This window comes from Bos taurus, chromosome 14 (assembly GCF_002263795.3).
Source record: "Bos taurus isolate L1 Dominette 01449 registration number 42190680 breed Hereford chromosome 14, ARS-UCD2.0, whole genome shotgun sequence".
NCBI classification, from domain to species: Eukaryota; Metazoa; Chordata; class Mammalia; order Artiodactyla; family Bovidae; genus Bos; species Bos taurus.
In genome coordinates, this window is record NC_037341.1 from 16,091,341 (window position 1) to 16,110,487 (window position 19,147).

At 36.9% G+C, this 19,147-nt stretch overlaps 1 protein-coding gene across 4 annotated transcripts in view; it reads right to left on the reverse strand.

Annotated features, from left to right (window-relative positions):
• FAM91A1 (family with sequence similarity 91 member A1) overlaps positions 1-19,147 on the reverse strand; it is a 44,759-nt gene that overhangs the window by 23,319 nt on the left and 2,293 nt on the right. For 3 of the 4 annotated variants that reach the window (XR_009490464.1, XM_025002018.2, XM_002692628.7), the window contains exons 2-15: positions 15,982-16,066; positions 14,833-14,984; positions 13,220-13,277; positions 12,470-12,537; positions 11,805-11,918; positions 10,486-10,576; positions 10,009-10,071; positions 7,067-7,173; positions 6,484-6,522; positions 5,883-5,995; positions 5,347-5,462; positions 4,408-4,520; positions 3,992-4,078; positions 1,443-1,575 (exon numbers count right to left, since the gene is read on the reverse strand). Coding sequence is in view for 3 of the 4 variants with exons in the window: in XM_025002018.2 (XP_024857786.1) it covers positions 1,443-1,575; positions 3,992-4,078; positions 4,408-4,520; positions 5,347-5,462; positions 5,883-5,995; positions 6,484-6,522; positions 7,067-7,173; positions 10,009-10,071; positions 10,486-10,576; positions 11,805-11,918; positions 12,470-12,537; positions 13,220-13,277; positions 14,833-14,984; positions 15,982-16,066 (1,339 nt within the window). In the remaining variant the exon portion in view is untranslated. The remainder of the gene's footprint in view (positions 1-1,442; positions 1,576-3,991; positions 4,079-4,407; positions 4,521-5,346; positions 5,463-5,882; positions 5,996-6,483; positions 6,523-7,066; positions 7,174-10,008; positions 10,072-10,485; positions 10,577-11,804; positions 11,919-12,469; positions 12,538-13,219; positions 13,278-14,832; positions 14,985-15,981; positions 16,067-19,147) is intronic. The other variant, XM_005215397.5, reaches the window with a different exon arrangement.

Genomic DNA, 19,147 nt, shown 5'->3' on the forward strand with positions numbered 1-19,147 from the left:
AGGACAGAGCAAAGGGAAAATATTCAAGAGACATGGATTCAAGCCCCAGCTCTTCCATTTACTAATCATATGAGCTTTAATGACTAAATGCACAAGAGATTTAACCAAGAAAAGCTTGAATTTCTTTATCTATAAAATGAGTTACCCCTGGCTGGTCACTAGCACTCTGTAACATTCTTGGATTCTATGATGGGCAGTAGGACACTTCAAATATTCTAACCCATTATCTCTGAAAATCACATAAAAGTCTAAGAAAGTCCAGGGTCCGTGTATCCAGAGATATATTCAAGACTGTGGCATTCACTGCTAGGTCACATGATTTAATATTTGGTAACCAAAAAATGATTACTATCAACAAATGTTTATTTATCAAAATGAGCTCTAGTGTCTTGGTATCTGGTGACTTAACACTCAGTTTCGACCGTTTATGAATAACCTCCAGCATGGAATCATCTATAATCCTGCTAAAGCGTGACTCTGAACCAGACTCTAAGCTGAGGCGTGGGTCACCAGGTGCTGAGTGTCTAGCCTCACTCAGCTGAACTACCCAGGGTTTTTGTTCTCCCCTCCGCAACAACTCTTGTGAAGTGACAAATGATTCCATCCTAAATGTTTTTAACTGAGCTGAAAAGAAAGCCAGGTGCTGGTGAAAGAAGTAGAATGAAAATGGTATGACTAAGAAAATGATGGTTCTTGGCCAGAAAATAGAACTTTTAGGTAAATGAGAGAATGAGTGAAATTAAACGTGACAGTGGTGCCAAAGGCCCCCAAAAGGCAACTCCCATGAATGTCCAAGGACTACAGGAAGCAAGGACATTCACAGTGTAATGTTCGTACACTGGTGCCCAAGCTGCTGCATCTTTTTAAAAGCACATTCCTGGGGCCACTCCTCAATTCAGGAGCTACTACCTCAACTCAACTCAAGTCTGGGAACCCCTTTCTATCACAAAACTGAGAAGGCACACCAAGGCACCAAGTAAAATACTTCAGTAAATATTACAGCAGCATTTGAATACAAAGGCCCTGTTTCTTATCTTTTTATAAATGAATTTTTATAAATGAATTTTATAAATGAATTCTTCATTCTTGATGCTTCATGCTTCCTAAATAAATTTTGTCATTTGTCCACCTCTCAAAACAGATGCCTATTTCACATCTGTAGATAGGCATCTGCAGATGCCTACATCCCATACAGCTACTTAAACAAATTAACACTTCTACTCTTCTTACAGATAGCTAAACAAATTTAGATACTACAAATGTCAGCAGCACACAACAGAAGAGAGAAAGTAATATAAGAAATGGCTGATGAGTAAAAAAATTCATAGAAGAAGAAATGTTTTAAAATAAGTGATGATTAAATAAGTGAGCATGACTTGTTTAATTTCTTAGAAAGAAGTTCCATAGGATCATGTCTTCAAAATCGAGTATATTTATCATACCATAACTGGGTTGGTCTGGCTGTGCAGTCTGAGCAACTAGATCTTTATTATGACGCAGAAACAGTATTGTATTCCTCAGAGTGAGCGCATGGTCAAAGTACCTCTGTGCTTCCCCTTCACCAGTGCTCTGAACCTGAAACAAGAGAACATATGGGTTGCAACAAAAACCACTCCCATGCCATTCATGCCAGTTTATAACCATAAAGTAGAAATCTTTAGACATTATTAAAAAATCAGCCTTTTCATACTGTGAAATTAGTTTTCTACTTGCTCTTTGGAAGAAAAGCTATGACCAACCTAGACAGCATATTAAAAACCAGAGACACTACTTTGCCAACAAAGGTCCATCTAGTCAAAGCTATGGTTTTTCCAATAGTCATGTATGGATGTGAGAGTTGGACTATAAAGAAAGCCGCACCAAAGAATTGCTGCTTTTGAACTGTGGTGTTGGAGAAGACTCTTGAGAGTCCCTTGGACTGCAAGGAGATCCAACCAGTCAATCCTAAAGGAAATCAGTCCTGAATATTCATTAGAAGGACTGATGCTGAAGCTGAAACACCAACACTTTGGCCACCTGATGTGAAGAACTGACTCACTGGAAAAGACCCTGATGCCAGGAAAGATTGAAGGCAGGAGGAGAAGGGGACGACAGAGGATGAGATGGTTGGATGGCATCACCAACTCGATGGACATGCGTTTAAGCAGGCTCCAGGAGTTGGTGATGGACAGGGAAGCCTAGTGTGCTACAGTCCACAGGGTCACAAAGAGTCAGTCACAACTAAGCGACTGAACTGAACTGAAAAATCAGCCAATCAGAAATTTGCCCAGGCAATACTGAAATACATATTAACCCCAATCTTGGTTGAGCTTCCATTTGACTACACTTTGGAAGGTGACAGAAATTACCCCAACAAGTAAAACAACTTCAGCAACAAAGTAATGCCAAATTATAACATTATATGTTCCATATATGATTCAAACAGGGTGCTCAAAAAACTCTAAGATCTGTATATTCTGCTTTGTCTAGAAAAGTAGTCTAATCCATGGTCACCAATGATGCCACTATTTTTATCACCCTGTTCACAACTCTGCAAGGGACAACAGAGTACGTGACTCAATACAGCTGTTCAGTATCGCTGAACACACAGCTTTAAATCACTCAACAAGGATTCACTGAGCCCCTGTTCTGTGCTATGACCTCCTTAGGATGTAAGGACAGAGGAGTGGATGGAACTCCTGCCTTCACTGGGTTTACATTTTAATGCATGTTCTTCTGACACTGAGTCAGTCACCTGTTTAATATGTAAAAGCACACACATTCCAGAAGCAGCAGAGAAAACAGAAGGCCAGGTCTACAGGAGGAAATAACTAATTATATTTGCATTACATTAACAAGATCAGCCAATTAAGTTTGATCAAGATGAAGCTTCTTAAAAAATAGCTAAGAAACTATTTTTTAAAAACTAAACTTCAGACTAAAGGGCTTTTCCAAGAATGTCTATGTGGTAAAAAAAAAAAAAAAAAAAATATATATATATATATATATAAAGCGTAAAAGAGATCTTCCAATTTGCTGTACTTGATAAAAGACCAGCTGAAATCCGAAAAATAAAAATCTGGAAAACATGTTAATATGTGCTAGAATATAAAAAATTTATTGGAAAAGATGATATACAATAAGAAATGGGGCTAAACAAGATATTAAAAGCATTGAGGAAATAGTGAAAATATAAAGATAAAAGTTAAGGAGACAAATTCACAACAAGGATGATATCAGGGACTAAAAAAGTAAAAATCCTATGGAGAAGGTGGGGAGGAAAAAAATGTCATGGTGTTTTTTTTGGGTTTTTTTTTTTTTTTTTTTGAGATATAAAGTACAAAATTACCAAACATTCTCTAACATACATGAGTTCATCACTAAAGCAAGGAAGGTACCAAATTTATTAGTCAAGGAACAGATTAGACACACAAACTACTTGCTTAAAGAAGCACAGAGGACAGAATAAAATACTCAGGGAATGAAACACACCAAAAGGGCGATCAAGATTTAGAGTTAAGGAAAACTAGGCTGTACTCATAGGGAAAAGATGGTTAAAAACAAATATGGCTGAAGTCTTCAAGATGCTAAAAGGGACAGTGAGAGTGGATATAAACACGACACCCAGGGACATTGTTCCAGACTAAGTGGAACAAAAATTTCAAATAAAATTGCTTAAGAGTAGATTTTTTAAGAGTTATGATGAAAAGAAAAAAAAAATTAAAGGCTATTTTGGAAAAGTGCATAAAAACTGCATACAGACTTTAAGATTTCTGTACCCCATTTCCTCATTACGTCAGATTATGCTAAGAGCTTAGATGAGGTAAATTACTCTTTTAAAATCACAAAATTCATTCATCCACTCAATATGTTTAAAACTAAATGACTGCCACAGTATTAGGGTGGGAATGAACAAGAATATACCAAAAATCTACATAACCAACAACTGATGTTTTATCAAGCAAGAAAAGAGTCCCAACACCCTGACATCCCATAAGCTACCTAGATTTACCTTTTCTAGTTCAATAAGAAAGCTGTCCAGAGACTCATCTGAGAGCTTGCCAACTTCAAACATTGTGACTGCATGGCTTTTCAAATTCTGCAATAAAGAAACAAAAACAAAACTGAAATGTACTTTATCTGAGCCTATTATTAGTAAGTTCTAGCTTTCCCTCTGAATGCTAAGCATCTTATCTTGATACTACACTTTCCAATATATTTAACCTCAAGTGTGCATAAAGACTTGATTTTTCTAATTACAAAAGCAGCCCTCACTAAAAACCTGCCACACTCCTCTAAAGAATATAAAACAAAGCTGGCTGCATTTTCAGGAATAAATTTAGTACTTAAAAAAAAGATATAAGAACACTGAATTATTATGTACCTAATCGTTAAACATTTTCATATTTAAATAAGAATTTGACTTACTGGTGAAAGGTTTCCCATCATTAAAAAGGCAGTAAGTGTTGAGTCAAATAGGAACGCGATACGCTTTGTGTATCCTGTAGACAGATTCAAACTGTTTATACTGGCTGTGTCTGCTGGGGGGATAAAAATCATAGTTTAAAAATCAAGTAAATGAAAACTGTGCATTATTTATCATTTGGAGTAAGAATGTGTTTCATTTCAGCTTTATTTAATAATTAAAAGTACATAATATAGGCAATACTGTAAGTCATAAGAGGTCCCAATTCTACCTTATCTCCAACATAGAGAAAGAAAAAAAAATCTTTTAAGCCATTCACTTGTGCAGTAAATTTTCTGAAAGTCAATAATAAACCAAGACTTGATCACTGTCAGATCAAATGACTACCTAGCTTAACCTCTGTAGACAAGTCGCCAGGCCCAGGGAACAGAGCTACCAAGGGCAGGAATAGAAGCCACTTGATTGTGCCCTTCTCCTCTCCCCACACAAGCACATGCAAGCCCCTCATCCACTATGCTTTGTCCCCCTCTGTACCTAGAGGCCTCCCCGCGATGGTCTTCCTGCACTCGCCAGCTGGCACTCTCTTAGTCATTCTCAGCCCCAACACCATCTTCTCCATGAAGGCTCCCTAAACCCCTCTTGGCAGAAGGAGGGCTCTTCCTCTTTGCTCCCCAGAAACACCACAGTGCCTCTCATGCTGTGGTGGTTCTTACGGCTACATTCTCCAGACTCAGTTTTTAGAAGGAAACTATTGTATTTCCTATCAATTTGATACCCCTAAGATCTAGCAACATATGGGTAAATACTCAAAGATACATACTGAGTGAAGAAAATCCAGACCAAATCATAAATTAACTGTAAACCTGGAGAGTTCGCTTTATGAGTGTATGTGCAGACACACGGCTTATTTACAGACAGGCTCAAGCTGAGTCACCGCTAACCTGGGTCTTCTTGACTGTTTGTATCCGTGTCAGTAGCCGATGAAGCTTCCTGTACAGGGCTCCTACTTTCCCCGCCATCCCACGACAGGAGCATCTTCTGTGGATCTAAAGTACTCCTGTTGATGAAGAAAACAGTCACTTCTGAAAAACCACACAGATGACCATATATAAAAACAGCCACTGAAGTCAGTACTGAGCTTACAAACATTCACCTAAATCCACTCTTAACATTCAGGCCCCAAACTGAGATGTAGCCCTAAAATATTCTGCACCCACAGCAAAGGTTCTTAACTAAACCCATGGACAGGCTTCAGAGAATATGAGAACATTTTAAATTTATATGTAACATATAGTATGAGCTTTTCTCTAGGGCAAGTGTCATAGTTTTCATAAGAGTCTAAAAAAAATTCCAAAACACACAAGATTAAACACCACTAATATACAGGGTTTAATCTGCTGAATAAATAAAATTTTGTACATAAAATTGTATTTTTTTCCCCAAAACAAAAAACTCTCATACTAAATAAATGAGTTACTTTAATCTGTTTACAGATGGAACATTCTTCCACGATGAATGAAGTTGGTCCAAATTTATTACTTGTCCTTTCTTGTGGGCAAACCCCAATCGGCAGTACATTGATACAGCATTCTAAAAGGAATATAAAGGAAACGAATATCTGAAATAAACTAGACATCAGAATGTCTGTAGACAAAAAAAACTATTATGGACTATGTTTATAGAGATCCTCAAATATTTTCATCCCATAGCCAGAAAAAACCGTTTTCAGTAAGCCTGGTCTTCCCCTAAGATCTCCACATAGGCAGGAGAGGGAAAGCCTCCAACCCTCTGGCTTGGCCCTCCCCAGATCCACACCCCCAAGAAGCAGGAGTTGTTGCTTTAACTGACATCACTGCAAGACACCGTGACTTCATTACAAGGCACTGCTCCCTGCTGGGCACAGACGGGTGAGGCTAGCTTTCACTCCCTAGGGTGGGAACTTCAGGGCTCTGGTCTTGCTCTGCTCTACTTCCTCTGACAATTAATAAGCATCTCACTGCTTCTCAGTAGCAAGACAAAAATCTATAATCCATTCAGTGCTCGTAACACAAGTGAAAAAGAGTAGGAAAATTACATACCTTAACCAGAGACAGGTCTATCTCAAGAACATTTGCAAGCTGGAAAATAAAATTAAAAATTATTTTACATTCCTAAAAATTATCAGTATATCATAATAAACAGTTACAGATAACTTCTCCATCATCAGCAAAATTTAAATTATCAATAATGGAAATACTGAATAAATTTGGTAAGCGGAAATTTCCTCTTTCCATATCTTTAAGACACTTAGAGTAGCACAAATCCAGGCAGTGACCCTAATAACTTAGCATCAGTTATAATTACTTGAGCTACTTTAATTAGAATTTTAATTAGAATTACTTAGCTTTAATTTTCTCATTTAAAATGAAAAAATTCTAGATCAATCATTTACAATGCTTTTACTATAAAGTCATATAAAGTTATTCAACCAAATTATAACTATATATATATGCAGGAAGTAACTTAAGAACAGTGACTTAAGTATTTTAATAGTCGAAAATCTAACCATGTACGGATTTTTTAAATATTTTAGTTATATCATTAAATAATTTTATCCACTTGACACAAACTTATTTTCTAATCTTGAGGCTAAACTCTTTCATAAGATGTTGTCACACTTACCTCTGCAACATTAGTATGCTCATCTATTGACACAAATATCTTATAGAGCAGGGTTTCAAAATAATCACCTTGCACTCGATTCATTACAAAACCTTCAAGAGGAGGAACTAAAATAAACAAAACAGATGTTTCTCAGTGACTTAATTTTATAAAAGAAGAAAGTTTAATTCAAATATCTATTCAAAAAGAGACCTCCAATTTAGGAAATGAATTCAGCTTTTGATTCATTTTATCAACTCCACTGCAAGTTTTTCTAAAACTCCCAAAGTAAAGGTCATATACATAGTGGACTCTGATGGCAGAGCATAAAGCCATAAAAGTAATTTCACCCCCAGGGACCGCTCAGCATTACTCAGGCAGAGAAGTGCTTATAGGCGTGGACTCAGGAGAAAGGCAGGGGGACTGTGGCTGCTTCAGGATGGGGAAGCCTGCCAAGGGTATGCTTTTGATTGGTCTTAGGCAGCAGGATGCCTGGTCTGAAGCAGAGAAACAAGGGCTGCGAGCTGCCATGCTATACAAAACCAGGGGGACAGAAAGTATCAGCTCGTTGTCCTTCTCCCATCATCCCTGCTCCATCCTGACAAAAGGGGAAACCCATATGTGTGACTGCCACGTTTATCACTGATGTAATTTGCTCTTTGGGGCTTTTTATTCTGTATCCTCCTTAATGGCAAGAGGGTCAAAACCTTTGTCAGCACAAGAGGCTGCCCAGTTGCTACTCTCCACCTGGCAGTTGTACTCACTTCTCTCCACCTCTTTGGTCCAGATGCCCTACTCCAATTTACTAGGCTGCTCTTCCCGACCATGAGGAGGCACTACGCTTGCCTTTGCCAGTCTCCCGTGGGCACACTTCCCTTAAAAGCATTCTGGGAAGATGTGTGCCTAGATCACAGGAGGATGTGGTGTCCCTGTGTCCTCTGACCCTAACACTACCTCACTGCACCCAAAACCTAAAAGTATTCCCAAGAGAGAGCAATAAGACAAAACTCAAGTGAGCAAAATGAAGACACTGTGAAGAACCACAATGCACACATCAGGGTAAGCTACCCAAGTTACAGCTCTGTCTCATGGCAGTTTCTGATTTGGTGCTACCCTATTTCTAATCACCCAAGAACTGTTAAGGATCAAAGGTTTCTTTTTAGAAATTTTTCAGCAATCCCATTTTTTAATATAATTAATTCTTTTCCTACACTATCAACTATGTGAATAAGAAGTGTCAAAATTTACTGAATGCTTACTAAATGCCAGACTATACTACTAGCTGCTTTATATATATACAATTTCACTTAATCCTCTTAATATCAAGAGTTGTTAAAAAGTATATCTTATCTTAGAGATGAAGAAACCAAGGCACAAAGAGAATTTGGACAAAAAGAATGAGAAATTCTTTATCTCTACATAAAGAGATACAGAATAGTCTTCAATATATATTAAGTTAAAGAAGCAAAGCATGCGTTGGATACACCATCTATGTAAGAATACACAAAAAACTATATACATATATTCGTGCATAGTATGTTTGTGAGAGAGTATATAGGCAACTTAGCAGTAGTGGCCGAGAGAGAAATTGAGTAACTCAGGTCAGGCATCAGAAACAGATGTTTTTACACTCTTTTGTAAGTTTAGGATTTTATAATCCTAATTATTGCCTACTCAAAAAGACATTAATAAAAATAAAGAAAAATACCTGGAAATAGCAAAAGAAAATTATTTTTTAAAAAAATAAAGGACAAGGAAGGCCTGGACATAAACACATATGCTGCTGCTACGTCGCTTCAGTCGTGTCCGACTCTGTGCGACCCCATAGACGGCAGCCCACCAGGCTCCTCTGTCCATGGGATTTTCCAGGCAAGAGTACTGGAGTGGGGTGCCATTGCCTACACAAATAAAACATAAAGGTCAGGACATGCTGGAGTACGACACCTGATGGAGGGAGTGTTTCTTTAATAAGCCCTATCACTCAGTTGTTAACAGTAAGGTTCCTGAAATGTTTTGACTCTTTATATATTTGATTACACAAGTATCTTAGAATGCAGATGATATCACAAACAAGAATAGCTAAAAGATACGATGGAAAACACATTTACAACACATAACCTTAATGTAACAAGTGCTTCTACAAATTGGCAAGAAATCTAACCTACAGAAAAAAAGCTCTACTGTGTTCAAAGATGTTAACCACGTCACCAAAATAAATAAATAAGGAAATGATCCAAATAGCCAGCAACAGAGTAATGGTTTAGTAAACTGAAACACTGCTGTTCTTGTTCGTTTGTTGTTTAGTTGCCAAGTGGTGTCTCTTTTGCAACCCCACAGACTGTAGCCCACCAGGCTCCTCTGTCCATGGGATTTCCCAGGCAAGAACACTGGAGCAGGTTACCACTTCCTTCTCCAATCAAACCTGTGTCTCTTGCACTGGCAGGAGGATTTTTTACCACTGAGCCACTTGGGAAGCCCCAAACTGAAATATATAAGGGTCTTAATATTGATTTAACTTGCAGAGGAAGTGAAGAAGGGAGGAAGAGATAAGCCAAAAAAGACGGTCGTTACATGAAAAAATAAGACACAGATATGTCTGGTAAAAATGAACAACATACAATTCTATGATATTACTGAATACATGTAGAAACTTACGCAGTGAACAAGGTTTAAAAGATGACATAAATTTATAAAGACAGATTTGACTTAGGATTTTAAGAAATTTACCTTGGATTTCTATTTTAATACAGTGTTTACACCATCATAAGATAAAAATAAAAAGAAGGAATTTAAGTAAAATCACCACAGTGTGCTGTAACGTAATGAGGAAGAAATGGTTTTCTTTGAAAAATTCTAACACAAAGATCCCAGGATGATGTGTGTCTAACTTATTAGGGTGATACACAGTACCCAGCACCTAGCAGCCATTCAAAAAACATTGAGAAATATTACCACATACTCACCTGCTATACAACTGTCATCAGATATTGGTACATCCAGATAAACAAATCCTTTGTTATATAAACCTACAGAAGCAAAAGTATCTTGTTTTAGATGAAACAGTAAACATTAGTAGTTTTAAAAAAAAATAAAAACTTTATTCTTGATTTTCCATAAAAATAAAGATTCTTACAACTTAATGGTACGTGAAAAAGACAAGACAGAAGAAAAAAATTATTATCAAAGCTTTCAAAATCTTGGTTTCCCTCAAATGCTCAGAACTGTAAAATTTTTCTTATGATGCATTCACATAAATTTCTAATCTATGTGACTAATTACAGCCACACTGGAAAACAATGGACAAAGGTCACATTTCAAACAATACCATGCCTTAGGAAATATTACTATTCTTATCTAATTGATAAATAATAGCTACTAATTGTTGATGGCTTAAAATAAGTTTTTATGTTGACAGAAAACCATTTCTACTAACCACTTACTATGGACTACATTGTAATCTAGTGATCCAGAGAGTTGAGGGCCTGCATCAATGATCTTATCAATAGCGCATTTCTCAGGCAAAGTGCATATCTAGGAAAAGCAAAATATTTTCAATTAAGTTCTGTCCAAATTAACTAATTGATGTCTCCTCAAATCTATTTACGTTTAAACCAATGATTATATCTCATTAATTATATGAACTACTTGTAATATTCATTCTTTACTCTAGAATTCAAACAGAAAAGGCTATGCACATAACCATCAATTAAGGTGCCAAAGTATGCTACCAACAGAACTCACAAAACAAAGTAATTTTAAGTGCTAATACTTGCTGATAAGTAGCATGTTCACTAATAAATACTAATATTTATTCACCCTTTTTGAATTGGAATCTGATCCACATACTGACTCTGAATGTCTCAAATCAAAAGCTAATTCACATGCCACAGGATTATCATCAGTGACAAGATCACTATCTTATGAAATAGTCTGATATCTTAATTGGAAGTAAATGCACTGAAGCAGAATTTCTAAGCCTTGCTCTCACTGGATTTATTCTGTCCTTGGAAGTAAAATAAAATGCAAATTAAAAAGAAGTCCACATGCTCACTTAATTCTTCAGCCACAGGGATATGACTGGTCTCTAGGCACCGCGTCTACTGCTCCACCTCCTTCTCTAATCAACATCTCTTCTTAAACGTATACAGCCTGTAACAAATGTGGTCTGACCACTGCAAATAGCGTTTCCCTTGATCTTGACCTTAGTGCTCTATCAAGCACCTAACACTTGAGTATAGCATTTCAACAGTGATTTAAGAGCACAGCAAACTGTCCGAATTAAAACCCTGGACTTTACTCCACTGTGACTGGAGTCATTACTTCACTTCTCTGTGTTCATTTTCCTCACATATGAAATAGGCTACAAACAACCCCACACCACTGGGGTTGTTATGAGAATCAAATGAGACAATACAAAAGGCACTTGGAACAGTGCCTGACACCCTGAGCACACCAAGCGCTCAAAAAGTGTTATCAATGTTACTGCTGGTAGTTGAGGCATCACGTCAACTGTGCATGAAACATCCATCTAATTAAATCCCCAGATGACCGTACAAGAACCACATCAAGTCTCCCTCATTAATCAAGAGTATTTTCGAAACTTACCAATAGTCTCGCCTACTGAGATCATTTACAATTTTGCATTTAAGTTTAATTTCCTTCAGGAACACCAAATAGTGTCACGTTTTTAAAAAGTTCTGCAACTACAGTTAAATGTAATTTTTAAAAATAAAAATGCTTAATTTTTAAAGATACCTACCTTTATGTCATCTTCCGTGATATACGCAGCCTGCACCACCCACCAGGCCTCTATGGCAATTTCCACTGGCTTTACTGGTAAAAGATCACGCGCCGTTTTCCTTCTGAAAAATTTCTGCAATGGTTCAAATATCTGAGAATTTGCAATCATTCTAAAATTACTGTTTTCTTTTTTATTAATCATACTATAACAAGATCGTTTCTAACAGGCTAAATACCTTTTAAAATTCTCACGTTTTAAAATCTAACGTATTTTAGATATACTAAATGGAAAAAGTCATTCTTAAATTATTTCAAAATAAATTACTTCAAAACAGTATCATTAAATCTGAATCTAAATCCAGATATTCAAAAGAAACCCAGGTGAAAATGTGTATCAATTTCACTCATAAACTGAACCCTGGGAGTGGAATGACTTAGGTTAGAAGATCAATGGAGCAGATTTTTAAAAATAAATGAAGCGTCCTATTCCTTGAACATTTTAAATTCAATAAGCACTTAAGCTATAACCTAGAGATACTGATGAGTTGTTTTTGTATTATTTCTGTATTAAGCACATTTTATTTGATCCAAGAAATCACAATTCAGTATTTCTACTACTTAAAAATTTAACAAGACTATGTGATAAGAGGTATAAGAAATGAGAAAGAGAAACAACTAGCTTACCTTTGATGATCTGCACTGATTCATCAGATCAATGTATTGGTTTCTTCCTATGCCAAGAAGCCTTAGACCTAAAAGAGTCTTTCTTTTAAAATCATTTAATACATCTTGAAAAGTCAGTACACACACAAGTCTACTAGGAAAAAACCTTTTGACTTTCGTTCCCCTTGTTATTATTACTGACAATTAGGATCAAATTAAAAAGAAGTCGTCCAACCAAATACAAAAGAAAACCAATTGGGAGAGATAAATTCATGCTGACACTTTTGACAATGCTAAATGAGAAAATTTTTTAAAAGCAGAAGTCCTCCCAATTCCAGGAAGTCAAAATGTACTTCTCAGCAAAAGTTTCTTCTTAACACAACAGAACTGTCACATTTCAAATAGACACACTTCATTAAAATAAGTATAATTTAAAAAAGCAGCGAATTTTGTTAGTAAAAACCATGTATTGTGCTGCAAAAATACTGTGAGTGAATTTTCTTCCTCATTTAGTATACACCACAGCCCAAGTATGAAAAGGAACTTCACTCTCTAGAAAAAGACTAGTCCCATTTGTCGGATTTTGCCACTCCAAAATATCCTTCCCTTAGACATTTAAAACTAAATCTCACACTTGACTTACACCACCTGATAAAATTATCAATAATCTTGCTTATGTCATCTTTCATGTTAAAATGCACACATTACAACACAGATAGAGCACACATGTGCAAAGACACTAACCATTACCTGGCTCAGAGTAATACTTACAGTCAGCAGCAGTGAAATTGGGCAATGAATCATAACTTTTCTCACTGTTCATAATGTCCTTTTAAAAAGAAAAAAAAAAGTAAATGTTAAATGCAAAATGTCCTTACACCAAACACTGAGATCAGAGTCTGGCAACGCAGTGCACACAGGTCACACAGTGGCACATACCACGTGGCCTCCTGTCTAATAACTGAAGGTCAGGCTTTCAGGTCTGGGTTCCTCACAGTGCTATGAAGCCCAGACAGGTGCCCGGCAACCTCTGCCCTGCAGAGGCTATGCAAGGAATACCTCCCTTCGAGCTCAGGGTTGCAGGCTCTCCACAGTTCAAACCTGATCCTAGACTCCTACCCCAGGGCAAGAGAGAATCCCAAGAGAAGGCCTGACAATGCGTCACAGCACTGCCAACAAAAACCCAACGACTAAGTAGTCTTTGCTCCTCCGAGTCACAACCAGCAACTCAGACAAAGTCAGTATCTGGCTTCTTCCAACCCTCATCTGTTTCTCCAGTAATAAACCAGCTGTTTACTGTGGGGATAAGACCCATTTTCAACCCAGGAGTTATACCCAATGGTTTAAGAACAGAAACCAGAGAATAGCAAGCATATGAATGGAAACTGGGACAAAATCTCGCTCTGTTATCTCCCCCAAACCTGTGGACAACACCAGGAAAATAATCAGAGAGACAGCAATAACTATTCTACATTCTGCTCAGCTGCCACCTTCTTTATGCTGCACTGGTTCCAGGGAAAGAGACTGGCAGGAACTCAGCTGCCAGGCCTCAACCTTTACTTTGTATTTCCTCCAAAACAGGGACACACAGGAGACACGGGGCGGTAGCAGTGCCTTGAAAAGGGGGTTTAAGAAGACAGAGGGAGCTCCTGTGAAGGCAGCCTTATCCTGCAGGCGCCCAGCTTCTTCAGTTCTATGTGCCCTCTGCTCTTCAAGGGGCGAGTGAGCCCAGAACAGCAGCACTCAAACAGAATTAAATCACCAATGAATACCAGATAAATACTGCCCATCTTTACATAAAGCTCCCTTAAAAGCAGTGTATGAACTAGTACTTAACGTTATTCAACACAAGCCTAAACATTGCCTTTGGAAAAAGGCTAACATCTAAAAGTTAATAATCACAGAAAGATTAGCAGCCAGGACCAGTAATATATTTCTATTCTTCTGAACCATGCATTATATAATGTTGAGTCTATATCATCAATGATTCTTTCTACAGTTAGCAAATAGCTAAATACATTAAGCTTCGAAGCTTAATGTTCAATTCTGTCAGCCACATTTTCAACCTTAACCACGTATTAAAAGCAATGAATTTTGTACAAACTGTGCTAACATAAATGACAGATTAACCTACAAGAGCACAAGGGGTCAACAACATCTTCAAGAACACAGAATAAGAACAGATACTTTTCCACTGTGAAAACACTGCTAAGGACACCTACTTGTCGCACAACAGTTACCTTGTAAACAACTGTCCTTTCTACACTATCAGTTCAGAAACAACGTCCACCGCGGCTGGGTGCCACAGAGCTGGTCATCATCCACAAAGTGCCCGTGACACGAAGTCTCATCCCTCCCCTAATTCATATACCCTATAAACTCACCTCCATGATCCCAGTGTAATATGAGAACGGTGTTATCCTCAGGCCTTTCACCATGATGTCTGATAAATGGTAAGGGTACAGCATGAGATGATCTCGACTGTACTTCAACAGTTCCTCGTAGTACTTGCGTTCATCCTTCTTGACATGCTTAACTGGGAGACAAAGGGAAATCCTCCAGTTTTATTTGACGTCTTACTAGTCAATGCAATGTTAAATTCTTTACAAGCTATTAATTAAAAATAAAAATATGTAAATTGGAAGAGAACAAATAAAACAACCTAAGCTGGAACAAAGAAACAATTATAGCACAAGAAACAGATTTCAGAGAATATAAGTAAAATGTACAATGGGACAGATAAGTACAAAAGTAATTCTTAACAAATCAAAAAGCAAAGAAAACGAGCATGGAATGTCTCCCCCCACAAAACGAGCTATAAACCATCCAATCCCTTACTATGATACTTTACAAAATAGCCAATGTGAACGGCAGCTTTCTATGAAATCGAGTCTATTTTAAAAAATTATCTGCTGGTCTTTGTGCTTTAAATGTAAAAAGACCTCTGAGTTCCATAGAATACACACTTCACATAGAAAACCTATTGCTGAAATACTATGTTTAAAATAAGAGCAACAAATGGGAGGCAAGATCAGCAGGGCAACAGAATAATCTGACAAATAAAAGGCAAACACTAAAACAGAGAAGTTCAAAAAAAAATGGAGCCAATTATGTTTAAAATTTGTTCCAATTATTATAGAAAGAGGCTTCATTAAAGTTACATTATTTGGAAAATTTATAGAAAACAAAACAAAAAATTCAAAGTCAAAAATCAAGAAGTAATACAATTCTTTCTGGCATATTTTCTTACATAAAGTAAAAAAGAGGACATCTGAATCAAAATTAGTACTCTGTAGGTAAAATAAATCTATAAACAAGACTCTAGAAAATAATTTTCACTGGAATTAGAAGGAAAAATCTACTTGCTAATGCAAATTATTGTTAAGTGTAATGGGTCATTATAGAATTTCATAAAGTCTGTACATGAAACGATTTCAGTACTATGAAATATGGTGAAAAGACAGGAGAGATTTATGAAAATGATAACTCTGCAACAGTCAATTCTATCTCAATGTAAAAATGGCTCTACTTACCTAAGTTATTTCTATATCGTAACTGATTGCGGATACTGTACAGGACAACCTGCTTCTCATATTCTCTCTGTGAATTTCCAAGACTCTAAAAAAAAAAAATTCAAATAGATTTTAAATAACTAAACCAAAGTACTCTCCCTCCTTAAAATTTCAATACCATGCCCCCCAATTTTATCCTGGAATCTCTAAGTTCAAGAACTGAGTAAAGGTTTTCTTAAATTTTATCATACAAACTTTTCTGCAATGGTATTAGAGCAAAAAAAAAAAAAAATATGTTTATCTTCAGTCTGCCTTTCTAAAAGGATTTAATGACACTATCTAAAGTATTTTATATATAAAGAGCAGTCAGAGAGCATAACTGCACTTAAGTTAACAAAAAACTAAATTTTACTAATAAAACATTTCCTTCTTGCCGGTTTCCAATTTGTGTGAATGAGGATGGATGGTTTCTTGCACCTACATTTTTTTAAAATTTAAGAATGGCCACTAGGAACAGATCCCTGTCTGATAACTACTTGCAGTTGAAGGCTATGATTATTAAAAATTAAGATTTCTGAGGAATATATATTTTAAATGTACCTCTAAATAAGATTATTTCTTAAAAACGTCATCTAATGGTCTCATTAGAAAACATTTAGACAATTCTGGAAAATAGAGTTGTCTAAATTTCCAATATATTTTTTAATGAGCAAAATACTTTCTGTGAACTTAGTGTTTTAAGTTCAAAATTGGTTTTTCATGAAAGCAAAGTGTAAGCTGGTCTGATTAGAGTTAACATTACACTCAATGTGAGACCATAAACTACATTTAATATGTGACTGCTGCTACTGCTAAGTCACTTCAGTCGTGTCCGACTGTGTGTGACCCCATAGACGGCAGCCCACCAGGCTCCTCCGTCCCTGGGATTCTCCAGGCAAGAACACTGGAGTGGGTTGCCATTTCCTTCTCCAATGCATAAAGTGAAAAGTGAAAGTGAAGTCGCTCAGTAGTGTCCGACCCTCAGCGACCCCATGGACTGCAGCCCACCAGGCTCCTCTGTCCATGGGATTTTCCAGGCAGAAGTACTGGAGTGGGGTGCCATTGCCTTCTCCGATGTGACTGTTATCCCCCTTCTAATTATTAGCCATGATCTTTCCAATATACTATAAAAAAAAAAAAAAACCTTAAGAGATTAATGGAATATTCATTGGAAGAACTGATGCTGAAGCTGAAACTCCAACACTTTGGCCACCTGATGCAAAGAACTGACTCACTGGAAAAGACCCCAATGCTGGGAAAGATTGAAGGCAGGAGGAGAAGGGGACAACAGAGGATGAGATGGTTGGATGGAATCACCAACTTGATGGACATGAGTTTGAGCAACCTCTGGGAGTTGGTGATGGACAGGGAGGCCTGGTGTGGTGCAATCCATGAGGTCGCAAACAGTCAGACACGACTGAACTACTGAACTGAAGAGATTAATGACAGAAAAGATTAGAGGATTCAGTTACTATACTTCTAAGTCGTAGGTTTTTGACAGCCAAGGTAAATGTCCACATACATACTTTTATTTAAGGCCATCTTCATAAGACAGATGAAACACATCTAACTGGTACATAACTGGAACTATTGGTGGTTCTATTTAAGAAAAACTATTTAAGAAAAAAGGGACATAACGTGAGGAAACTAAAATGCTGAAATGTATGTGCTTACATTATTTTCATCCACTTTAACATTATAGGTAGTTAGAAGTTAAAGCTTATCACAGAGAAACTGCTCTCCCATCTCTGATGCAGCCCCAAAGTCAAGCTCAGGACTGAAGATATTTAGGGGATTCAAAATACCAGGCTTTCTATAAAACTTTTAAAGGATCTCCTCTAGCTCTACTGCTAAATCCTCAAGGAAGACAAAACACACATACACACACTCACTCACTCACATAGCAGACAATCTGCTAAAATCTTAGCAACTCTCAAACTTGAGGATTTGCTCTTCTGTTTCAAAATAAGCCCCTTAATTTAACCTAACTTACAACCATCTTTAAAATTCTGTTCCTGGTTAACTCCAGGATAAAAAGTGTAAATCAAACCACTTACACAAAATACAAGGGCCCTGTTATTTGTAAGCTAATTAGAGAACAGAGCTATTAAACATCTAAGTCTTTGCCATAGTCATTAAGTGATGACTGGTTCTGATCAATACATGTGTGCACGCACAAATAACTAAAAGCTACATTAAAAGCTGATTCTATTCTTCACTACCCTGGTACCTAAAATATTAACTGCTATGTTCACAAAGATTCTTTGCCTTCTCTTCCACTCCTACCCCAAATTTCCCATCATTCACATTTTAAAACACTGTTGCCTCTACAGGAGGCAAATAAAGAAAGGTCATTTTCCTCTGAGACAGTGCTGACCCTGCAGAAACTCCAACCAGGTCTGACGAATGAAGCTGGGCCGCATATAAAAGGAACTGTAACAGATGGAGTGCCACAGAAACTGGCTGCAAAACATCCACTGTGCATCAGATTAGCATAAAGCATTTTTTCCTAAAGCTTTTGCTCCACAAATCCTGTCCCAATATGCACCCCCCTCATAGAAGTACATAGTATTTTTTTTTAATTGACCCTCCTTGGATCACACAGAATCACATCATAAAATCTCCCTTCAAATAAAACAACTATGAATTGTTTTGAACAATGAATACTGGTAAACCTATAGTTTTACCAGTAATCCTCAAATCCTCAAAAATCCACCCCCCCCACCCCGCAAATCCTCAAACAATGGTGTGATCCACAACTTTTTAATATATTCTTGGAAGTCTAGTATAGCTCACACCAAGTAAAAAAACCTTTCATCTGATTTACATCAAAAAAAATGTAATACATTTTTAAAAATTAAAAAAAAAAATCTGAATCACCTTCCCCCAACTTTCAGAAATGAATATCTTCCAAATTAAACACCTCAAAACTTACTGGAAACTCTTATCAAAGTACTTAGTATCTGTTAACACCAAAAAAAAAAACCAAACCCAAATTCTTTTCACACACAGACTATTCCCCACTTTTAAACTGACTTTAGCTCCAGGAAAAAAATCTCAAACTGATGCTATCATTCCTTCACTCCAGAAATATTTACTGGAAGACAACTACAGCCCTATAGACAAGAAATACAGTGCTGGGGGTCAT